The 20,058-nt window shown below is 48.6% G+C and overlaps 1 protein-coding gene across 33 annotated transcripts in view; it reads left to right on the top strand.

Moving 5' to 3' along the window:
• The window catches only part of MAP4K4 (mitogen-activated protein kinase kinase kinase kinase 4), a 187,947-nt gene that overhangs the window by 70,277 nt on the left and 97,612 nt on the right, over positions 1 to 20,058 (top strand). For all 33 annotated transcript variants that reach the window (XR_001362622.1, XM_014541901.1, XM_014541881.1 and 30 more), the window contains exon 2: positions 8,552 to 8,608. Coding sequence is in view for 32 of the 33 variants with exons in the window: in XM_014541902.1 (XP_014397388.1) it covers positions 8,552 to 8,608 (57 nt within the window). In the remaining variant the exon portion in view is untranslated. The remainder of the gene's footprint in view (positions 1 to 8,551; positions 8,609 to 20,058) is intronic.

The raw sequence follows: 20,058 nt of genomic DNA, 5'->3' as shown, positions 1-20,058 counted from the left end.
CCACCCACCACAGGGTCATACAGGGACTATATTTGCTCTTAAAAATAGAAAATTTAAGGGGCAGTGGATTGGAATTTTAAAAGTTTTTAAAGACTAGTTTTTAGAGCAGTTTTAGTTTTCACAGCAATTGAGAAGGTACAGAGATTTCCTATATACACATGCATAACCTTCCCATTTTCAATATCCCCCACCAGAGTGGTAGTTGTTGAAATTGATGAACCTGTATTGATACATCATCATCATTCAAAGTCTGTAGTTTGCATTAGGGTTCACTCTTGATATTGTGCACCTTCTGTGCATTGGGGCAGATTTATAATGACAAGTATCCATCCTTACAGTATCATACAGAGTAGCTTCACTGCCCTAAAAATCCTCCTCCGTGCTCTGCCTATTTGTCCCCCTCTCCCAGTTGGATTCCCACTCACCCCCGCCCCCTCCAATATACTTTTATTGATTTCAGAGAGGAAGGAAGAGGGAGAGAGAAATAGAGATAGAAACATCAATGATGGAAGAGAATCATTGATCAGCTGCCTCCTGCACGCCCCCTACTGGGGATTGAGCCCACAACACAGGCATGTGCCCTGGCCGGGAATTGAACTGTGACCTCCTGGTTCATAGATCGACGCTCAACCACTGAGCCACTCTAGTTGGGCCTAGTTGGAATAAAAAAAAAAATGTATTGAATTTATTGCGGTAACATTGGTTAATAAAGTTAAATAGGTTTCAGGTGCCTGGTGGAATTTTTAAGGTAAATTATGAATGATGGTGAGCAAGGCATCCTGGAGAGAGAACTGGCACCAGGGCTGGCTGAGCCACTAGACGTGTGTCCTGTTAGCTCTTTGGGCTACTTTCTTGTTTGTAAAATCAACTATTTTGTTGAATTAGGCTCGCCTGTCCTTTGAACTCAGGAACATTTTAGAATATAAGTTATATGACTTTATGATAAACATAGTAATTAACTTTTGTTAGAATTTACTTGTTACAAATTTAACCTTTATGTACCAAAACCCCAGCTAAAACGAGTGCATATATTATTGTAATAAATACTATATAGTCCAAAAAAGGATGAGAAAACTTAAATTTGGTCTTTTTTGTGTAAGCATGGAAAACTTCAGCATGCATAGGAATCACTAGAGGCTGAATAGGAAAGTCGTGGATTCCTGTACCCACTTACAGAAGTCTTACGTTTGGGTCTTGTGTGGGTGTGAGGTCTGCACCTCACAGGTGAAAGGGAGAAACTGAGCTTGCCTTCCTTCATAGAAGAGAAAAACTTGACACCTCTCCCCACAGTCAGCCTCTTTTATCCAAAATGTTCCATCTCTAAAGAAACATACACCACTACGATATAATTAAGATAAGGAACAAAACTTCCATTTTGGATGGAATGAGGAGCGACCAGTCCGGTCACTGGGGGGCCGGGCAGTGGAGGACCGTGTCTGGAGAAAGGTGGTGCAGTTCTCTGACAGCTTCTCGCCCTGGCCCGTGGGGGACTGCACACCTGTCCCTCTGGCATTTGGCAAGGATTGTTTGCAGCTTAGATATGAAGGGATCCACGCCCTGACGGGCAGCCTCCTCTCTGCCGCTAGCCCCATTGTGGTGTTTGCTTCCTGTCACAGAGCGATGGTCTCATGTGTCCTGAGTGTTCTCTGTCACATGCCATGCTTCTCCTCTTGGGTTTTCCATGCCTCTGAATCTGTTTTAGGTTAAACTAAGCAGAAAGAAAAAGTATTCTGATCTCCAGTATTTGTTAGAAGAAAATTTATCTATATATATAAAAGCCTAAGCAACCAAATGTTCAGTCGACTGGTTGCTATGATGCACACTGACCACCAGGAGGCAGACGTTCAACACAAGAGCTGCCCCCTGTTGTCAGTGTGCTCCTACAGCAGGAGTGCCGCTCAGCTGACTGACCTGTCCCAGCGGCCCACCAGCCCAGCGGCAGCCACTCACTCCCTCAGTAGTCCTGCAGGTCCAATCTCCAGAGAACGGGCCAGGCACTGATGGACCGGAGCCGCCCGCCTCCTGGAAGTTGGCCTCGGGCACCATGGCCACTTCTCCTCCCTAGATGCTCTGCAAGGAAGAAAACATGTAAAAGTGGCCTCCAGGCACAAATGTCAGCAGGACGGATCTGGATCCCGGGCCAGCAAGGGCATCCCACCGCCAGCCCTGAGGGCCGATCACATCCCGCATGCACGCCTCCCCCTCAGGATGGGCGCCAGATGTAGGGCTCACAGCTGGTGAGCGCCACTACGGGGGCATGAACCTCTCCCGATCAGGACTGACTGGGTGAGCCCGCAGCAGGCGCAGTGGGGCCAGGATGAGTGGGAGTGGCAGGTGACGTTGGACTCCCGGTTTCGGCCCAATTCCTGCAGGCCACACCGAGGCACCCAACATGTGCATGAATTTGTGCACCGGGCCTCTAGTGGGAAGTTGAAGGAACAAACAAAACCCCGCTGTCAATGTTGGGAAGCCCGGGATGGGGGCTCCGAGTGTGTTCACACGTGCCTTCAGATTCCGTAAAGAATTCCTTTGGTATGTATGTTCTTAGCTTGACTTTTTCTGATTTGTGAAAGGAAAGGAAAGTCCAGGGAGTGAAGCTAAGTTTTTATTATTGGTTACTGTACTGACTTGTTTGATTACAATCTCTTAAAATATTGATGTTGTAGAGGAGTATACTTGGCAGTTGCTTTGGAAGTTGGTTGACTAGGACATTTGTGGCCATTTGTATTTTAAAATCCACAGCCTGGAATAGGGAAGACGTCTGGGTGTGCATCTTGAACTAGTTAACTTAACTCTCTCCAAAGCTTCAGTTTCTCCATCTATAAAATGGGGACAGTGACACATATGCTTGGTAATGTGAGGAATAAATGCCAAGTGCCTTGTTCACTACATGTCCCTAGAGTTCAGGCTGTAAGTGTGCATGCTCCCTAAGGCTTGTGGGGGAATAAGATACTTGTTAAACCTAAATTGTGTTTACTTACCTTGCATAGTGCCATAAACGTAATAGACTTTCTTCCTCTCATCTTCTGTCCACTCTCTCTGGCGGGAGGAGTACAGAAGCTTTCTGGTTCCGTGAAGGAAGCTGAGCTGTAGGTGGAAAGCACCAGGAGTAGGAAAGGAGTTGCAGTGCACTCGTTGTTCAGGGGTGGGGTGGTGCCACCGTCATAATCACAAGGGCCTGGAAGGAAGGCTGGAGGAGGCCGGTCAACTCTGATCCGAGAGTCGGTGTCGAACAGTGTCATGACCATTGGGATTGGAGTCCTAGTTAAGGGTCCTGTCTTACATTTACCTCATTCATTCACATCCCCTCTAAGTTTTGTGTGTGCTTTTTTATCCTCACCTGAGGATATTTTTTATTGATTTTAGAGAGGGAGTGAGGGAGGGAAGAGGGGGGAGAGAGAGAGAGAGAGAGAGAGAGAGAGGGGCAGACATTGATGTGAGAAGCATTGATTGGTTGTCTCCCGTATGCATGCTCCGACCAGACGTCAACCAGGAATCCAACCTGCGGCCTTTGGTGCACAGGGTGATGCTTCAAAGAACTGAGCCACCTGGCCAGGGCCCCTCTAAGCTTTCTCTTGTGAATGAGACAACCTGAATTTCCCTTTCGGTGAGCAGAGGAGCATTGCTGTCTTTTCTTCTTGGACTTAAAAGCTTCCCTTGACTGCTCTTCTCTGGGCGCCTCTTGGTAGGTTGGTGACAGACTTCCTTAGAGGCAGGCAGACAGGCTGCTGCAGTGCCCTGCGTTTAGAACCATGTGCTGTAATTTTGTGTGTGTGTGTGGGAACAGGTGTCATAAATGTAATGCATATTTGCAAATGCAAGTTGTCAGTTTTGACTCGGTTAGAATCATGAAGGAGAGTTGAAAATTAGGGCATTTTCTTAGCTAGGATGTCTGCCAAGAATAGTTTTTTCCTTTAAAAAGAAAGAAACGTGCATTTTCCTCACTTAAAGACAAAAAAATGGATCAACTGCTTGCAGGTGGCTCTGCTGAAGGGACAGTCTGGTGAACGTGAGCCACTCTGACTGTGAAGGGGTGTCGATCACAGTAGCAATCTTAACTCTAAATCTTGCAATATGCCAACTCTTTGAGAGCATTGAGCGAAAATAATTAAAGGTGTTTTTTTAAAAACAAAAAACTTGAATAGCAGGAACTTGACAAGTTAGTAGAAATAGTAGGAATCCATCTTTCGAATTTTATATAATGGTTGCAAAGGGGATTTCGCTGCCACTGTACCTTGGGTAGGTAACTTAGTAATAAAATTCATAGTTCTTCATTTGCAGAGTAGGATAGTGGCCTGCTTCACTGCTCTTATAGGGTTTTTCAGGGTCTGTTGGGAAAATAACTGAGAATGGTATTAAGAGGCTTTTCACCATCAGATGTCTCATAAGTGCATTAATGTTTACATGGTGCCTCATCGGGACAGCAAGCGATGGCCTTTACTGCCCTCCCTGTGGCATTTTATAGCCCGAATGGGACACCGAGTGCCCAGGGATTGGAGACAGTAGGACAGAAGAGTCAGTCCTGCATGGCTGTGAGCTATGCATATTTAATACCAACCAGGTCATTTCCCCGTGTATGTTAGGACTGGGTGGTGCAATGGAAAGGAAGGTCCTATCAATAGGAAGTTTCTAATCCCTCCATGCACAGGCCGGGAGTTTCAGAGTCAGGTCAGGGAAGTGGTCACGTCCTCCCTCGACAGGAGCAGACCGTGAAGCAGTCCTTCGGAGACGGACTGGAGGGCACAGGCGCATTACCGCCTCGGACTTCCGGGAAGAGTCCTGTTCCTGTGTCCTCAAGTCCCAGGCACGATCAGGTGCTTCTGAGTGTGTGTGTTTTCTTCACATGCTACTGAGGCAGCACGAAGGAGGCCGTTTGTTACAGCCAGAGCCAAGCCAGGGGACCACCCGGCGAGGGGCCATCCTAGATCCTCTCCGTGGTGTTGAGTAAACCACACACATTTTTATCATTTCAAACTACCCTCATGTAGCCTCCTCAGCCCACAGTTGCATACATACGTACATTCAGTACATCAGCCTCCTCAGGGCACTCAGCTGCCCATTTTGGTTCCTTTACATATGGTGGCCCATCCACTAGGTGGAATATTAGAGAGAGGGGAGAGGGAAGTACGTGGCTGTAGCACCCCACTGCCTCCCCACATATTGGCCTTGCCCTTTGAAGATGAGAAATGGGCCTACATTGATGAGGTCTGAGCCTGAGGCAGGGTCAGGGAGCCAGCATGGCTCTGGAGGGAGTGAAGACTCTCACCTGAGTGTCCCAGGTGTGAGGGCCAGGGTTCGATGTCCGGGCACTTAGGATGGCCTTCGCTGGAGTCTCAGTGACCGGAAAGCTCGGAGAAGTTATGCAGCTCCCTGAGGAAGTGCAGCGATGAGTGGCGGCGGAATGAGAGCCCACGGCTGCCGAACCCGAGATTCGTTTCTTCCAGGGCATTGTCTTGTTTCTCAGGAAGGAGGGAGTCAGTTTCCAGAGTCATATTTCAGTTTAAAATGGAACCTAATTTTGGAAGAACTGGTATGTGATAATTAAGACTAAAGCCTTTACTTGGTCTGTTATATCTGAGATAAAAATAGTTGATGAGTTGTTAGGTCCTGATTCTGTAATCGCTCACTAAGGAAAACTGATATTCTGTATAAAGCAAATATTGTGTGAACGGGCAGCTCAGCTTCTGAACCATTGTCCTGAGTCTTAACCCTTTGAGTGCCAACCAATATCCTAGGAACTATGCTAAAATTGCCAAGGCATTTTTGCTGATTTTACAGCAGTTTAGGAAAAAAAGTATGAATCACAAGTAAATGAAGTTACATATTCAAAAACTGAAGGAAACCTTTACTACATTGACATATTTAGCAATATCATCATCACTAATAAAGGCAGACTTAGAACTGGACGCCATTTCGAAGCTTTGATAGCGCTCCCGGCACTTTTGGCGAAAGACAGGAGGAGCGCGATCGTGCTCCCCTGCACTCTAGGGGTTAATGCACTGGCAGTCCTGGTTCAGGTAGAGCGGGAACAAGGCAGGGACTGCTACTTGGTAACCCCTGGAGAGGTGGGGTTTCTTGATCTGTAAGGATCTAAGTGTGACCACATCACTCCCCACATCTCACCTGGCAGTTTCCCAGCACAGTGCTGCATGCGCCTCTTGAAAAGAGAGAAAGCTGGGGCAAGCCTTGTGCTGTTTTCTCGGATTCTGTCAGTCAGAAATTTGCTTTAGTCATTTGGAAGGAATTCCACTGCACAGAGTAGGCGTGTGTTTGCAGATTTGAGGGCTGACTGGGTGCTAAGGAGATGGTCTTGTGTCTCTTACGTGGAAGGGACTGGGTGATAGCAGCACCCTGTCCTCTTAAGTTCTACCCTTTTGTCTTGGATTCAAGGAAGTCATGATTAGGTTTCATGTGATGGGTACTCGTGGCAGTTGCTTGATACTGTGCTAAAAAGTGCATTTCTCTCCTTGTTGAGAGAAACAGGTTCAGGCATCATTCAGGATCAGGGCTGTGCTTGCATGTGCCATGCCCTCAGGTTCTTTGCTCAGTTTTTCTTAACAGTAAACCTGTGAAGTGGGCACAAGTTTACCCCTGATGACAGATGGGAGCTGGAGGCACCAGCGTCGTGCTGAGCCTGGGGAGGAGGCGCAGTGCGGTGCAGTACTGCCCGGCCCGGGCTCTGGGCCCGAGCTGCCACTGCAGGCTCCTCCATGCCCAGGGCGAGAGCTCGGTCTTCTGTGTACTGCTGCTTCTGTGTACTGGTGCTGTGGTCACACAAGGAAGAGGCCAAGGCTACAGCGCTTTCAGCACACACAAGTAGAAATCTTAAATGAGCAATTCAGAGAATGGTGCTATCAAAAGATGCTGAATCGTGGACAGACAGGTAGTAGAAACAGCTGTACGTATCAGAAATATGGGAGCCCATGCAACCTTCATCCAGTACTGCCTTCCTGGCCCGGAGCTGGGTTCCTTCTGCACGTCTCTGCGATAGAGCCTCATCGTTTTATTGCACATGTAGGCAGGACAGCATTTCCTGTCAGGATCCTGGGTGGCCCACTGTCAATGCAGGGCCAGGGCCAGACTGTTCTCTGGGCTCCATGGGCACGATGAGCATGCGATGACGGGTGCTCTGAGGCCGCAGTGAGGTGTCGGGTCAGGTCTGTTGAGGCTGGGCAGGCGGCACAGCAGGTCTGGAGGGCGAGAAGGCAGGGTTCCCTGTGCCCGACTCTGGATCTCCCTGCGCCTCAAGTAGAACTGCAGATTGCCTGAACTGCAGATGGGCCCCATTCACAGGGCAACACTGCAGGAGCCAGGAGGGCAGGCGTGGGGAAGGCCAGGTCGCAGTGCCTGCACGGGTGCGCGCTGGGGAGCTCTGGGCCTGGCCTGAAGGCGTGTGGGCCCTGGTTGCCTGTATGTACGAGGGTCACCCCTATCCGGGCACCTGTCCTGCTGTGAACTGCAGGGCAATGGGCCATCGCGGGGCTCCCCGTGACCATGGCTCATTTTCATAGGTTGGTGTTTTGACCGAGTAAGAACTTGAGTTCCTATGTAAACTTTCCAGAATTCTCCAGAATAAAGGGAGAGCTTTCCTCAGGCTCAAGCGCGAGTGTCTCAGTGCTCCATCCAGGGCCACAGAGAGGGCCCTGGGACACGGGGCTCTCGCCGTGCCTTCCCGGTGGCAGGGTGGCAGGCTGGGGACCGTTCCTCACCAAGCTCTCAAGTCGCTGGTGCTCAGGGTACCGCGGGCTCTTTGCTGCTCAGCTGGGAAATGACCGACCAGGGCAGAGGGTGCAGAGAGGAGGGAGACGCACAGGAATTGATCCAGTAGCCTTGCCCTGGTGAGGGGAGAATGACCGAATTTGAAATACCTACTGACAATGGGGGAAAAGGGACATATGTAAATACTTTCAACAATAACGATTAAAAAAATAGAAATGCCTAGTGATATAAGTGGATGACACATTTTTAGGTTCTAGGTCCGGAATTACCACAGAGCTGTGCAAAGGCCTCAGCATGCGCCCTCCCGCCCCGCCCCTGCACTCCCTTCCTTCTGGGGGACTCTCTCCCAGCCTTTCTGCACTGGGGTGCGCGAACCTTCAAGGAAGACTCTCAGATTAACTCCTTGAAGTCAAGTAATGGTGTTGGGAGCTCACCATTTCCCAATGGGGAAAAAGGACTGTTCATCATTTCAGCAGTACACACAAGGAGGTGTTTTTTGTTTGTTTTTTTGTCATTTCTTTTTTGAGTGCTCAACCTGATGTATAGAAGAACATATTTAAGTTGCTTGGATTGAGAGGTAACAATACAGAAATTAAACCCTGGGAAAAAAAGGGAAACTTATCAAAACTCATTTGTTTCCATTGTTCTGTTTATCACGTGTGGTTCATTGGTATTAGCAACGATATTGTTCTATTGGAAAGCATGGTCTATTTCATCATTATTTTTTTGGAAAAAAATATAGAAGAACTGATTTGTTGAAGCACCAACCATTCTGTCCTAGTGATTGTGCAAAACAGTGGTGCCAATTATCTTTCTTTCCTCTGTTTTTCAGGGTCGACATGTTAAAACAGGTCAGCTGGCGGCCATCAAAGTTATGGATGTTACTGAGGTAAGATGGGGTCACACACATACTTACCTAAACCGGGAGGGAGCAGTCAGGGACCCCGCCCTCCCAGTGGAAGAGCATTGTTCTGTTTGGAGAATCGATCTTGAACAAATTGCCCTCCTGTGACATTGCCACGACATTGTGGGGTCATAAGACCCAGCACAACAGTGGGCTAAATTGTTGCAGATGGTCCCCAAGTAACTAACAATCAGTAGCATTTTCTTAAAAACACACACAAAAAAACACACCTCTGAGTGATGTCATCCTTGGCAACATAATGGACCATAATTGGAAACGTCTTCTAGTGGAAAAGACGAGATTTGAGGGGATGGGAAAGTCACATAAATGGGGGAGAGTCAGGCTGTGGGGGAGGGGAGCTTCTCTGGGGTACGGGGCCACATTTGGGCCATTTATTTTATTTTTAACACGGTGAAGAAAACAGGTCCAGCCAGTTCCCAGAGGATTGAAAACAGAAACATCTGCTAGAACGCTGAGCAGATTGTTGGCAAAATTTAGTAGCAAGAAATAGTTCTTAAAATGGTCACGTGGGGTTTGCTGTGTAGCTGTAGGTGGAAGGATAAGCCAACTCCACAGAAAGGGAGGGCCTCCCTCCGCGTGTGCCTGTGTGCATACATGTGCTGAGTCATAGTTCCTGCTTAAATAGCCATGGGTCATAGTGACTAAATCCGTTCTGTCTTAAGTTACTGTTGACCTTTGAACAACATGGGTTTGGACTGTGTGGTTTCACTTATATGCAGATTTTTTTCAATAAATATGTTAAATGTGTTTTCTTATGATTTTCTTGGTATCTTCTTTTCTCTAGCTTACTTAGTGGTAAGAATACAGTATGTAGCACACACAGTACACAGAGTATGTGTTAATTAAGGCTTCTGGTCAACAGTAGGCGATTAGCAGTTAAGTTTTTGGGGAGTCATAAGTTATAAGCAATTTTCAATGGTCATCACCCCTAATCTATAGCCCCCCATGTTGTTAAAGGGTCAGCTGCATTTTCACCAGAAATTTTACTTCACATTCTCATGATTTCTTATAACTTGGTTAATTCTGAATAAGGTTTACCATCACAGATTCTAGAGAGAGTTAACCAGCAGCCTTGGGGACTTGGGGCATTTTTAAATCAAGCCACGATCTGCCCTAATCGGGTCTACGAGGAAGACGTGGCTGACTTGGTCTCAGGTGTACTGGTACAGGCGTGATCTCGGAAGAGGTGGAGAGCACCGTGGTCTCGGCTGCCGACAGGGACAGAGCTTCCACAGTGTGAGGTGTGGCGCTCTGTGAGGTGACTGCTCTCTTTTCTCTGCCAAAGAGGATAAGGGGACTTTGCAATGGAAAAGTGCCGTTGCGTGGTCGACTGGCCAGAGGCTTTTGTAGCACTGACTGCTGTGCAGCGTCCTGGGAGCACACGGGGATGTGGGTCTGCTGTGTGCAGGGTCCTGGGAGCACACGGGGATGTGGGTCTGCTGTGTGCAGGGTCCTGGGAGCACACGGGGATGTGGGTCTGCGGTGTGTACGGTCTTGGCACGCCTGGACTGCTGTGTGCAGGGTCCTGGGAGCACACGGGGATGTGGGTCTGCTGTGTGCAGGGTCCTGGGAGCACACGGGGATGTGGGTCTGCTGTGTGCAGGGTCCTGGGAGCACACGGGGATGTGGGTCTGCTGTGTGCAGGGTCCTGGGAGCACACGGGGATGTGGGTCTGCTGTGTGCAGGGTCCTGGGAGCACACGGGGATGTGGGTCTGCTGTGTGCAGGGTCCTGGGAGCACACGGGGATGTGGGTCTGCTGTGTGCAGGGTCCTGGGAGCACACGGGGATGTGGGTCTGCTGTGTGCAGGGTCCTGGGAGCACACGGGGATGTGGGTCTGCTGTGTGCAGGGTCCTGGGAGCACACGGGGATGTGGGTCTGCTGTGTGCAGGGTCCTGGGAGCACACGGGGATGTGGCTCTGCTGTGTGCAGGGTCCTGGGAGCACACGGGGATGTGGCTCTGCTGTGTGCAGGGTCCTGGGAGCACACGGGGATGTGGCTCTGCTGTGTGCAGGGTCCTTCCTGGTGTCCAGCTCATGGGAAATGGATGCTTTCCAATTAGATATGACTTTTAAGATTATGTTAAAGAGTGGTAAAGGAGCTGCAAATTCTGACTGTAATTTAAGTACAAAAGTCAAGTTATCTTGTGCGGGGCTCGCTGTGACTAGGATGCCCGTCTACCTTCGGTGCCTGGCGCTGGCACCGCCCTGGGAGGCCATGTGGCCGGAGCCCGTGCTCCGTGACATTTGTTAACACACGTCCTGGCAGACTGATGGGTGCCACCGTAACTGTCACCGTTTGGAGTTTTTGAAGCATCTGGAAGTCCTGAGAGCTGGTGTTTTCCTCACTTCCCCGGCGCTGCCTGGCTGTTGGCGGCTGTGGCTGCCTGGCCAGCTCCTTCCGCTCGCAGTGAGGCGGGTCTTCTCTGTGTCCTCCTCACGAGGCCTGGCTCTGGTTATACGTGTGCAGGACGTGGTCACTGTTTAAAAAACGTGTAAAACAAGAACATATCAAGGAGAGTTAAATTCTTACACTTTCCCCCCTTCCCCACCTCACATAAGCACTGTGGTGCTCGGCTGGCTTCCTATCATGTCTGAGCACAGCTCCAAACCGCACAGCTGTGTGCAGTAGACGCCTTTGTCCACTGCTGCTGAGTTGCATACAAAAAATCAGGCAATGTTGGAAAAATGCACTTTCAGGACTCCTTTAAAAATAATTATGCACAACCCATGTGCTGGGAGAAATGGACACCAAATGGTGAGTCTTGAGAACAAATGGAAACTCAATCAAGCGTTTACTGTCCTGACCTCTCCGTCCTGTGTCCACGCAGTGACCTCTGTGCTATCGCTTGGGGCACAGTGTGGGTAGAGGACATCGTGCAGCTGGCACCCCAGGAAACCTGCCCTTGCCTGACCCCCATCGGGGGCCTCTTGGCAGTCCTGCAAAGTTGTAGGCATTGGCTTGGGTCAGACCTGGGAGCAAATTCCTGAAATGTTTCTGGTTTCAACTCCATCAGGAGGAGAGTGGATTCGGCATGGTTTTTGACTTCTCAATTTTGTCACAAAAAGTTGTGAATGCTTATTTTTGGGAAAAATCACCGATTCTTGAGTCAGTTCCTTAAGTGAAATTGAGAGGCAGTTACCAGGCTCCTCTTATTCCTTCGGCTCTGAAGACCAGAGAAGCAGTGGTGTGGGGAGGTGGGTGTGGGGCCGCTCTCCGCCCAGCTCAGCTTCAACAGTCCCGAGTGGATTTGCTCCCAAGTGGCCGCACCTCACCTGCTTTGATTATGGACCTGGACCCAGAACACAAAGCCAGCAAAGCATTCATATCTCGCCCCGGGGCTAGGTGTTAGGAACTATAGGAAAACGAGAGATCTCGAAGAGAGGCATTTATTTGCAAGAGATGTAAAGATCCTATATAATAAATGGCTAATATGCAAATTTTCCCCTCGGGAGTTCGACCGACCAGGAGTTCAACTGCTCGCTATGACGTGTGCTGACCACCAGGGGGTGGCGCGGAATGAAGGAAGGCCCTGGCTGGCAGCCAGCAGCCAGGGAAGGATGGCCCCACCCAGCAGCCAGCAGCCGGGGGAAGGAAGGTCCTGATCGGTCCTGATTGCCAGCCGGGCCTAGGGACCCTACCCGTGCACGAATTTCCTGCATCGAGCCTCTAGTCTCTTTATATTGCTTCTCAGTTTTTAACATTTTTAAGAATTGATTATCTTTAGGATTTTGAAGAAAGCATGTCATTTATATGATTGGTTGTGGGAAGGGTTTCAGGAGCAGGTTAAGGATGTGTTCAAGCTGGGCAAGACCAGGACATGAGATCTAGAATGTGTTGTTTTGTTTTTGAAATAATTAGAGAGTCACATAAATTTGCACAAAAGTATATAAGGAGGTCCTATGCACCCTGCACCCAGTTTCCCCCCAGTGGTATAACTATCTTCTATACTAATAAAAGGGTAATATGCTAATCAGACCGGGTCGACCAGACATCTTCCAGATGTCCGACTTCCTTCCAGACAGTTAGGGGGTGACCAGGCTAGCAGGGGGGCAGTTAGGGGGCGACCAATCTGGCAAGCAGAGGCAGTTAGGTGTGATCAGGCAGGCCGGCAGGGGAGCAGTTAGGGGTGACCAAGCTGGCAGGGGAGCAGTTAGGGGGCAGCCAGGCTGGCAGGGGGGCAGTTAGGGTGTGACCAGGCCAGCAGGGGCCAGTTAGGGGGCGATCAGGCCGGCAAGCATAGGCAGTTAGGGGCAGTCAGGCAGGCAGGCAGGTAGAGTGGTTAAGGGCGATCAGGCAGGCAGGCAAACGAGCAGTTAGGAGCCAGCAGTCCTGGATTGCAAGAGGGATGTCCGACTGCCGGTTTAGGCCTGATCCCTGTGGGACAACCCCCAAAGGGTCCTGGATTGGAGAGAGTGCAGGCCAGGCTAAGGAACTCCTCCTCCTCCCCCTCCCGCATGAATTTTGTGCACTGGGCCTCTAGTCTATATATATATCTATATATATAAAAATCTAAGTGACCTTCGCGACCAAATGACCAGAACGACCAGTCAACCAGTCACTATGACACACACTGACCACCAGGGAGCAGACGCTCAACGCAGGAGCTGCCCTCTGGTGGTCAGTGCGCTCCCACAGCCAACCTCCTGCGGCCAGCTAACCTTCCATGGCCAGCCAACCTTCCATGGCCAGCCAACCTCCCCTGGTCCCTCCCCCCGGCTGGCAGGCCCCGAATCCTGGGAGCGCCCACCAAGGACAGCCCCTTGGTTCTGTCGCTTCTGTTGTCGCCGCAGGCTCCGCCCACCCCCGGAATGCAGGGAGGTGGCAAAGACACGCACGTGATTGGCCTGACCCTGATCAGCCCGCCCCGATCAGGACTGGGTGAGGTGGCCTCGATCGGCCCTGATCACCGGCCAGGCCTAGGGACCCCATTCATGCACGAATTTCGTGCACTGGGCCTCTAGTAGTACAATATTATAATTAAAGTCCATGAACAAAACAAGGCAAGACAAGTGAGTGGGTTTATAAGATAGGCATTTGACTTGGATTCCACTGTGAGTTTGTAACAAACAAGGCTGCGTGTTACTCTGGTTACTCGTGCCTTCCGCAGGCAGGCCAGAACAGGCATGGCACCATCCACAGATTCCCTCAGCTTCAGAGTGCGTATGTTTGTGTGGTTTGGGTTTTAAAAAAATACATTTTTGTTGATTTCAGAAAAGAAGAGAGAGAGAGGTGGAAACATCAATGACGAGAGAGAATCACTGGTCGGCTACCTCCTGCACACCCCCTGTGGGGGATCGAGCCTGCAACCCAGGCATGTGCCCTGACCGGGAATCGAACCGTGACCTCCTGGTTCGTAGGTCGATGCTGAGCCACTGAGCCACACTGGCCAGGCTAGCAACGTTTGAATGCTATGTGTGCTCATTGCTGCTGAGGTGTTATGCTGCTAGGTCCTTTCAGTAGATAGTGTGAAAATATACTTTTCAAAAATCGGCTAGCAGCGTTTGAATGCTATGTGTGCTCATTGCTGCTGAGGTGTTATGCTGCTAGGTCCTTTCAGTAGATAGTGTGAAAATATACTTTTCAAAAATCAGTTTTTCCTTAGTTTTTAAAGTCTTGTATACTTTATATAAAAAACTGGTTCATAATAAAGTAATGCATTTACTTATTTGCTTTATTTTAAAGTCCTTTCAAGAATTTGAATAACAGTGGTACTACTTATCAGCAGACATGAAGCTTAAGATTTCCCTGAAGTTCTTTCTGTCTGTGCAATGTATGTTACGCAGTGCTGTGTTCAGAAGCTACATGAAGTAATTCTTTTCTCTGTGAGGTTTAGCAGTTTAATGTGTAGCTAGATTGAGTTTCTATATTGTGCATTTGTAGGGTTTGCTTTTTCTCCTGACTTAGTTTAATTTCTGAATATGTAAGTACTTTAGATGGTTCACAAATCAAAACTACATAAACAGGTGTGCATTTTGATGAACAACTGAGAGAAGTTTAGGCTGGATCGTCCTGCTGACAGACCCCCTCCTGCCCAAGTGCTGCATGCAGCTGTGGTGCCCTTTCGTGGGCTTGCTATGGGGCCACTCATTTCTGGGGTGTTGCAGAGAGAGCAGAGGCTGACTGGGAGCGGGGTGGTGCTGTCTGGGGGTGTTTCACTGCAGCTCTCACCTGGGTGGGAGCGCTGCATGAAGCCAGTGTTCTGGCTGCTTTGGGGTCTTCCCTCCACTAGGCCTTTGGGCATAGGAAGGGGTTAAAGTTTTAGATTCTCAACCTGGGAACTTGTTAGAAATGCAGGTCTCAGATTTCACCCTGATGCTATAGTAGAAATTGTGGGTTGGGGCCCAGCAATCTGGGCTGTAACAAGCTCTCTAGGGGTCGAATGCTCCCTCACATTTGAAAACCCTGACTTCAGTGGTACCTTAGATCATAGGCCGCCTCCTGTCTAGGAGTGAGGAATTCTAGCTCAGAGGCCCACCACCTCTGTTCAGGAGGATACTGCTAATTAGAGTTCAGGGATTAGAACCCAGATCTTTGCTTCTCAATCTACTGACTCTGAAACTATCAACAATTTCAAACATTGGGGTCTAAGTAGGTATGTTGAGAGAGCTGGTTTTATCTGGACCGTAAAGGATGGATGGACCTTGACTTTCTCTTAGTTTCGTGAACAAAATGTGTGTGATTGGTAATTGTGAGATACACCTTGGAGGACAGGGGGTGCGGGGCCTGAAGCCTGTTGGGGTGCAGGGAACCAGCCAGCAGATTTTACTGGGTACCTTTCATCTTTCTTGCATTGTGCTCCTAGAGGTATGGGTATAAAAGCTGCATAAAAATCTGGCCTTGCCTAGAACAGCCAGTAAAAGCCCAGCCTCTGCCTGTGTCCTGAGCAGGGAGCATCCCCGAAAGGAGTCGCACCACCGCTGTGTCCTTCTGCAGGGCCACGTTTATTAGGGGAGACCTCCCGTAAGCAGTAGTCACACGCAGGGTACACACAGAGAGGGGAGCTTCCGGCACAACGTCCTGGTCACTGGCGGTGTCCGCCATGCAGAGGCAGCCCCAGCGGGACCCGCGTCCCGTGGAGTGGAAGTCCAGCGGGGCTCTAGGTGTGACCCGTGCACAGCCAAGCTTGAGGCCAGGTGGTGGGAGCTCTGAATTCTATGCCCACCAAGGGTGGAGGTCAGTGGCATCCTTATCCCAGTGTCCAGCCTTGTGTTTTTGGGTTCTGGTTCCCTCCTAAGGGCGTTCCTGTAGACCTCATTCTTGACATAGCAATTGACATACTGTCTTGGCTGACAGTGACTCCACATTGGGTTCTCAAGGGTGGCCAGCAAGTGTGCTCTGCTGTTGCACCCTGCAGCCTGTCCTCACATTAGTGAGGCAAGAGCCACAGCAGCAGCGGCCTCATGCCAAGCAGTGCACATCACCGCTGGCGGATACCTTTGGTGCTGACCCAGCTGGGTCCACAGAGGAGCGGGACACCTTTCTTGCTCTCGGGTGTTTCATGCTGTGGCTAGCCGGAGGGAAACAAGCTGACTCCGGTTTACAAAGCAAGGCCTGTGAAGCTTAGCAGTTTCACCACCTTTCAGTGGGAGGAGCACAGTGTCATGAATGTGCCCTTCTTGTCTAGACTGAAAATAAGAACAAAAGGAAGGGAGGGAGAGATCGCTGGACCTTGTGACCTATTGTTCCTAGAGGCCAGTTACATGTTGCAGGCCTCATCGCTTGGTACTGGCTTCTTCCATTTCAGGCAACTGGCGGCTCTTTCTCTTGCCCCTGCTTGGACCTGGCAGCTTGCCACAGGCCCACTCATGATTGTGGGGGAGCCCTCATTGCACCAGTGAGAACCACTGGGGGTGTCTCCTTCCCCAGCTGTTCCTTCTTTCCATCTTTCTCCGCTTTCTCCCTGTCTTAACAAACTACCTTCTCTTTCATGTCTACTGGGAGGGAAACTGATGTGCTAAGATAGTGGAATGCTGAATTTCCTTACTTGAGGTAACTTCTAAATTTAAATGATCTTGCTCTTTAATTTCAACTTACTAATTTGTATTGTCTTCTTTACTCAGTCTTTCTGTGGATGGAGTAAAGGTCCCAAGTTGTACATCTTTATTTTTAATATTGGTACAAGTCCTTGGGGAAAAGCTCTTAAAACAAGTTAGAAATGGGTTGAATTTTGATGTATTTTAATTGGAAAGTATGAAATGATGTTGAGAACTAACAGTTTCAGTGTACTCTCATAGAATACCGCAGTGTTTCTTAACCTCATTTTCATTATCACCTCCCTAAGAAGAATCCTTTTAAGATATTTTTTCCTAGTCACCCCATGAAAATTTTAGACTCTCTCTAGTATATCTGTTCATGTATTGTATGTGTGTGTGTGTATAAATTTTTTTATTGATTTCAGAAAGGAAGGGAGAGAGATAGAAACATCAATGATGAGAGAATCATCGATCAGCTGCCTCCTGCACACCCCACACTGGGGATCAAGCCCGCAATCGGGCATGTGCCCTGATCAGGACTCAAACCTCGACTTATTAGATTATAGGTCGCTGCTCGAATGCTGAGCCGGCAGGCATTTCTTTACGCTTTATACATGCAAGCAGTAGGCTTTCCCTCCACCTCCAAGAACCATCCTGTGCCCCTAGTGTGACAGCTCCCGAATTGAGAACACCCGGTATAGACTAGGATAAACATACAGCCTTTTACTAATGAGCCAGAGTAAGCTTTGTACTGTTTCTAATATTTTCTTTTTAAAACAATTCACTAGATATTAGAATTAATCTCACCCTGGCTGGGTGACTCAGTTGGTTAGAGCATTGTCCCCATACACCAAGGTCCTGGTTTGATCCCCAGTCAGGACACATATAAGGAGCAGCAACCAATGAATGCAGAAGTAAGTGGAACAGCAAATATCCCTCTCCCTCTCCCTCTCCCTCTCCCTCTCCCTCTCCCGCCCTCTCTCCCCCTCACCCTTCCTCTCCCTCTTCCTCTCTCTCTGTCAAATCAACTTTAAAAAATTTTAAAAATGGCCCTGACCGGTTTGGCTCAGTGTTTAGAGCACTGGCCTGCAGACTGAAGGGTCCCGGGTTCGATTCCAGTCAAGGGCATGTACCTTGGTTGCGGGCACATCTCCAGTAGGGGGTGTGCAGGAGGCAGCTGATCGATGTTTCTCTCTCATCGATGTTTCTAACTCTCTATCCCTCTCCCTTCCTCTCTGTAAAAACCAATAAAGTATATTTAAAAAAAAAATTTTAAAAATGGAAGTAATTTTAAGTGGTAAAGACTTACTGGCTATAAAGTGTAGAGTGGATGAAGTGAATCAGAGTTTTTTAAGGACTAGTTCCTGCATCGCAAAGGCACCTACTCGAATTCATGCAGCAGCCTTGGAGGCAGATAACATCACATCCTCCAAGAACAAAGGCGGGCCCCAGGATCCAAGCCTTTCCGAAGGTATCACTCCTTTCTCTCTTTTTCTGAATCCTTTTATTCATCTTCCCCCCAAAGTAATGTAATTGCTCAACAAACAGGTACCTGATAAAGTATTTTAAAAACAGCTATGCTAGTGATGATGTGATAGTGAATTTTTTTTAAAGGATTAGTTCTTTTGGTTTTGGCAGGGGTAGAATGTATTTCTATTTTGGATTAATTTATTCTAATTTAAGAATGTAACCAGAAGCTTACAAAATATAAAAATTCTCCTATTCTCTCCTTGTCTTTTAAGTAAATAGAGGAAGGTTCAGAGTAAGTTAGTGTATTCCTCAGGCATTTGTGTTTTTCACATTGGAAAGTCTTCATTTTATTTATGGACTAGAGGCCCAATGCACGAAATTCGTGCAAGAGTAGGCCTTCCTTCCCCCGGCTGCCAGCACTGGCTTCCCTCTGGCACCTGGGACCTGGGCTTCCCTCGCAGCCCCAGCTTCTGGTCTAATTAGCATATTACGCGTTTATTATTATGGATATGATGGGGGCAGTGGGAATGGCACCAAGTGTTACACAGGTGGGGTCAGACTCAGCAACCTCAGTACTTGAGTTCTGGCTGGGAGACAATTCAGAGCCAAGACTTAAGCTATAATATTTATTCAGAAAGTCACAGATGTGGAAGAAATGAATGGTAGAAGAAATGGGCTGAGGAAACAAGTTACAGAGGCAAAGGAAGGGCCCTTGGAGCTTGGAGTGAGGGAGGTCAAGGTGACCCACCTGAAAGGAGGGGGAGGGAGAAGGGGAAGGTGCCAGTGTGCTCCCTGGAGGGAGGCGCTGGGTCCTCCGTCTTAAGGGCTTTAGGGTAGAGACCTTAGGGGAGGTCCCAGGGAAGATCTCAGTAGAACAGTCAGCAGCTTTCCAGGTGTGTCCTTTCAGGGTCATGGTCTCCATGATTGGTCAGTGCCAGGGGGGTCATTACCCAGTGCAGCTGGGCCTGATGTCAGCTGTGGGGACACTTGTCTGGCTTTGCTGCTCTTCTGGGCCTGGAGCTGAACTACAACTGAGGCCTAGATGTTACCTCTGGGGAGGAAAGGTCAGGGGTCTAAAGTAATATGCTCGGGGAGGAAGGTCACCCAGGGGATGAGGTCCCACCCCACAGTTGTGCTTTGGTAGGCACCCGGGGCTGTCCACCTGGTGACCTTCTGTACCTGGCCCGTCGTCCTTGCCCTGCTCATGTCTGTCTAATGCCTACCACATCCCCCTTCAAGGATCTTGGCTCTGAATTCTTTCAAAGAAAAGGGGTAAGGGTGTCCTCGGTAGCTGCTTCCTACTGAAGAGGGATGATGTTTCTTTCGGATCCAAGAGATCCTTGCTCTCTGTCTGAGGGATGACGAGACCTGGGCATGGCAGGAGGTGGCAATGATGTCTAGGGTGGTAGTCCCTGAGTGTAAGTAGAGTTTAATACCTGGTGGAAACAAACTGTTATAAATTTTAATATTGGGGCAAAAGGTAGAACAACAAGTATTATGAAGAATGGTGCAGTGAAAGACAAGCATTTTAGTCCTCAATAATTCCAGGTCAAATGATGGAAGAAAAATGAAACATTAGTTTGGAGGTTGTAGCCAAAATTTAAGAAAACTAGAAAAATTCAGGGTCCAGTTTAATTTATAGGTGAAGAATAAAATTTTGAAGACGGTGAATTGTACTGGACTCTAATCTTCATATCTATATTATAGATTCCTTTGAAACATAATTTTCCCCTAAAATCACCCTCATTTTTATTAGAGAGCCAAATTAAGACCAATTTATTTACTGCATTAAGTCCAGTTTCAATTTGGCCTGGTTATTTGCATAAACACAATGAGAATAGCAATTGATTGTCTAGGCCAGTGGTCAGCAAACTCATTAGTCAACAGAGCCAAATATCAACAGTACAACGATTGAAATTTCTTTTGAGAGCCAAATTTTTTAAACTTAAACTATATAGGTAGGTACATT

The sequence above is a fragment of the Myotis brandtii genome, unplaced genomic scaffold (genome assembly GCF_000412655.1).
Source record: "Myotis brandtii unplaced genomic scaffold, ASM41265v1 scaffold281, whole genome shotgun sequence".
Classification (NCBI taxonomy): Eukaryota; Metazoa; Chordata; class Mammalia; order Chiroptera; family Vespertilionidae; genus Myotis; species Myotis brandtii.
Note: the sequence above shows the minus strand (reverse complement) of the source record. Positions and strands in the feature narration are given on the sequence as shown.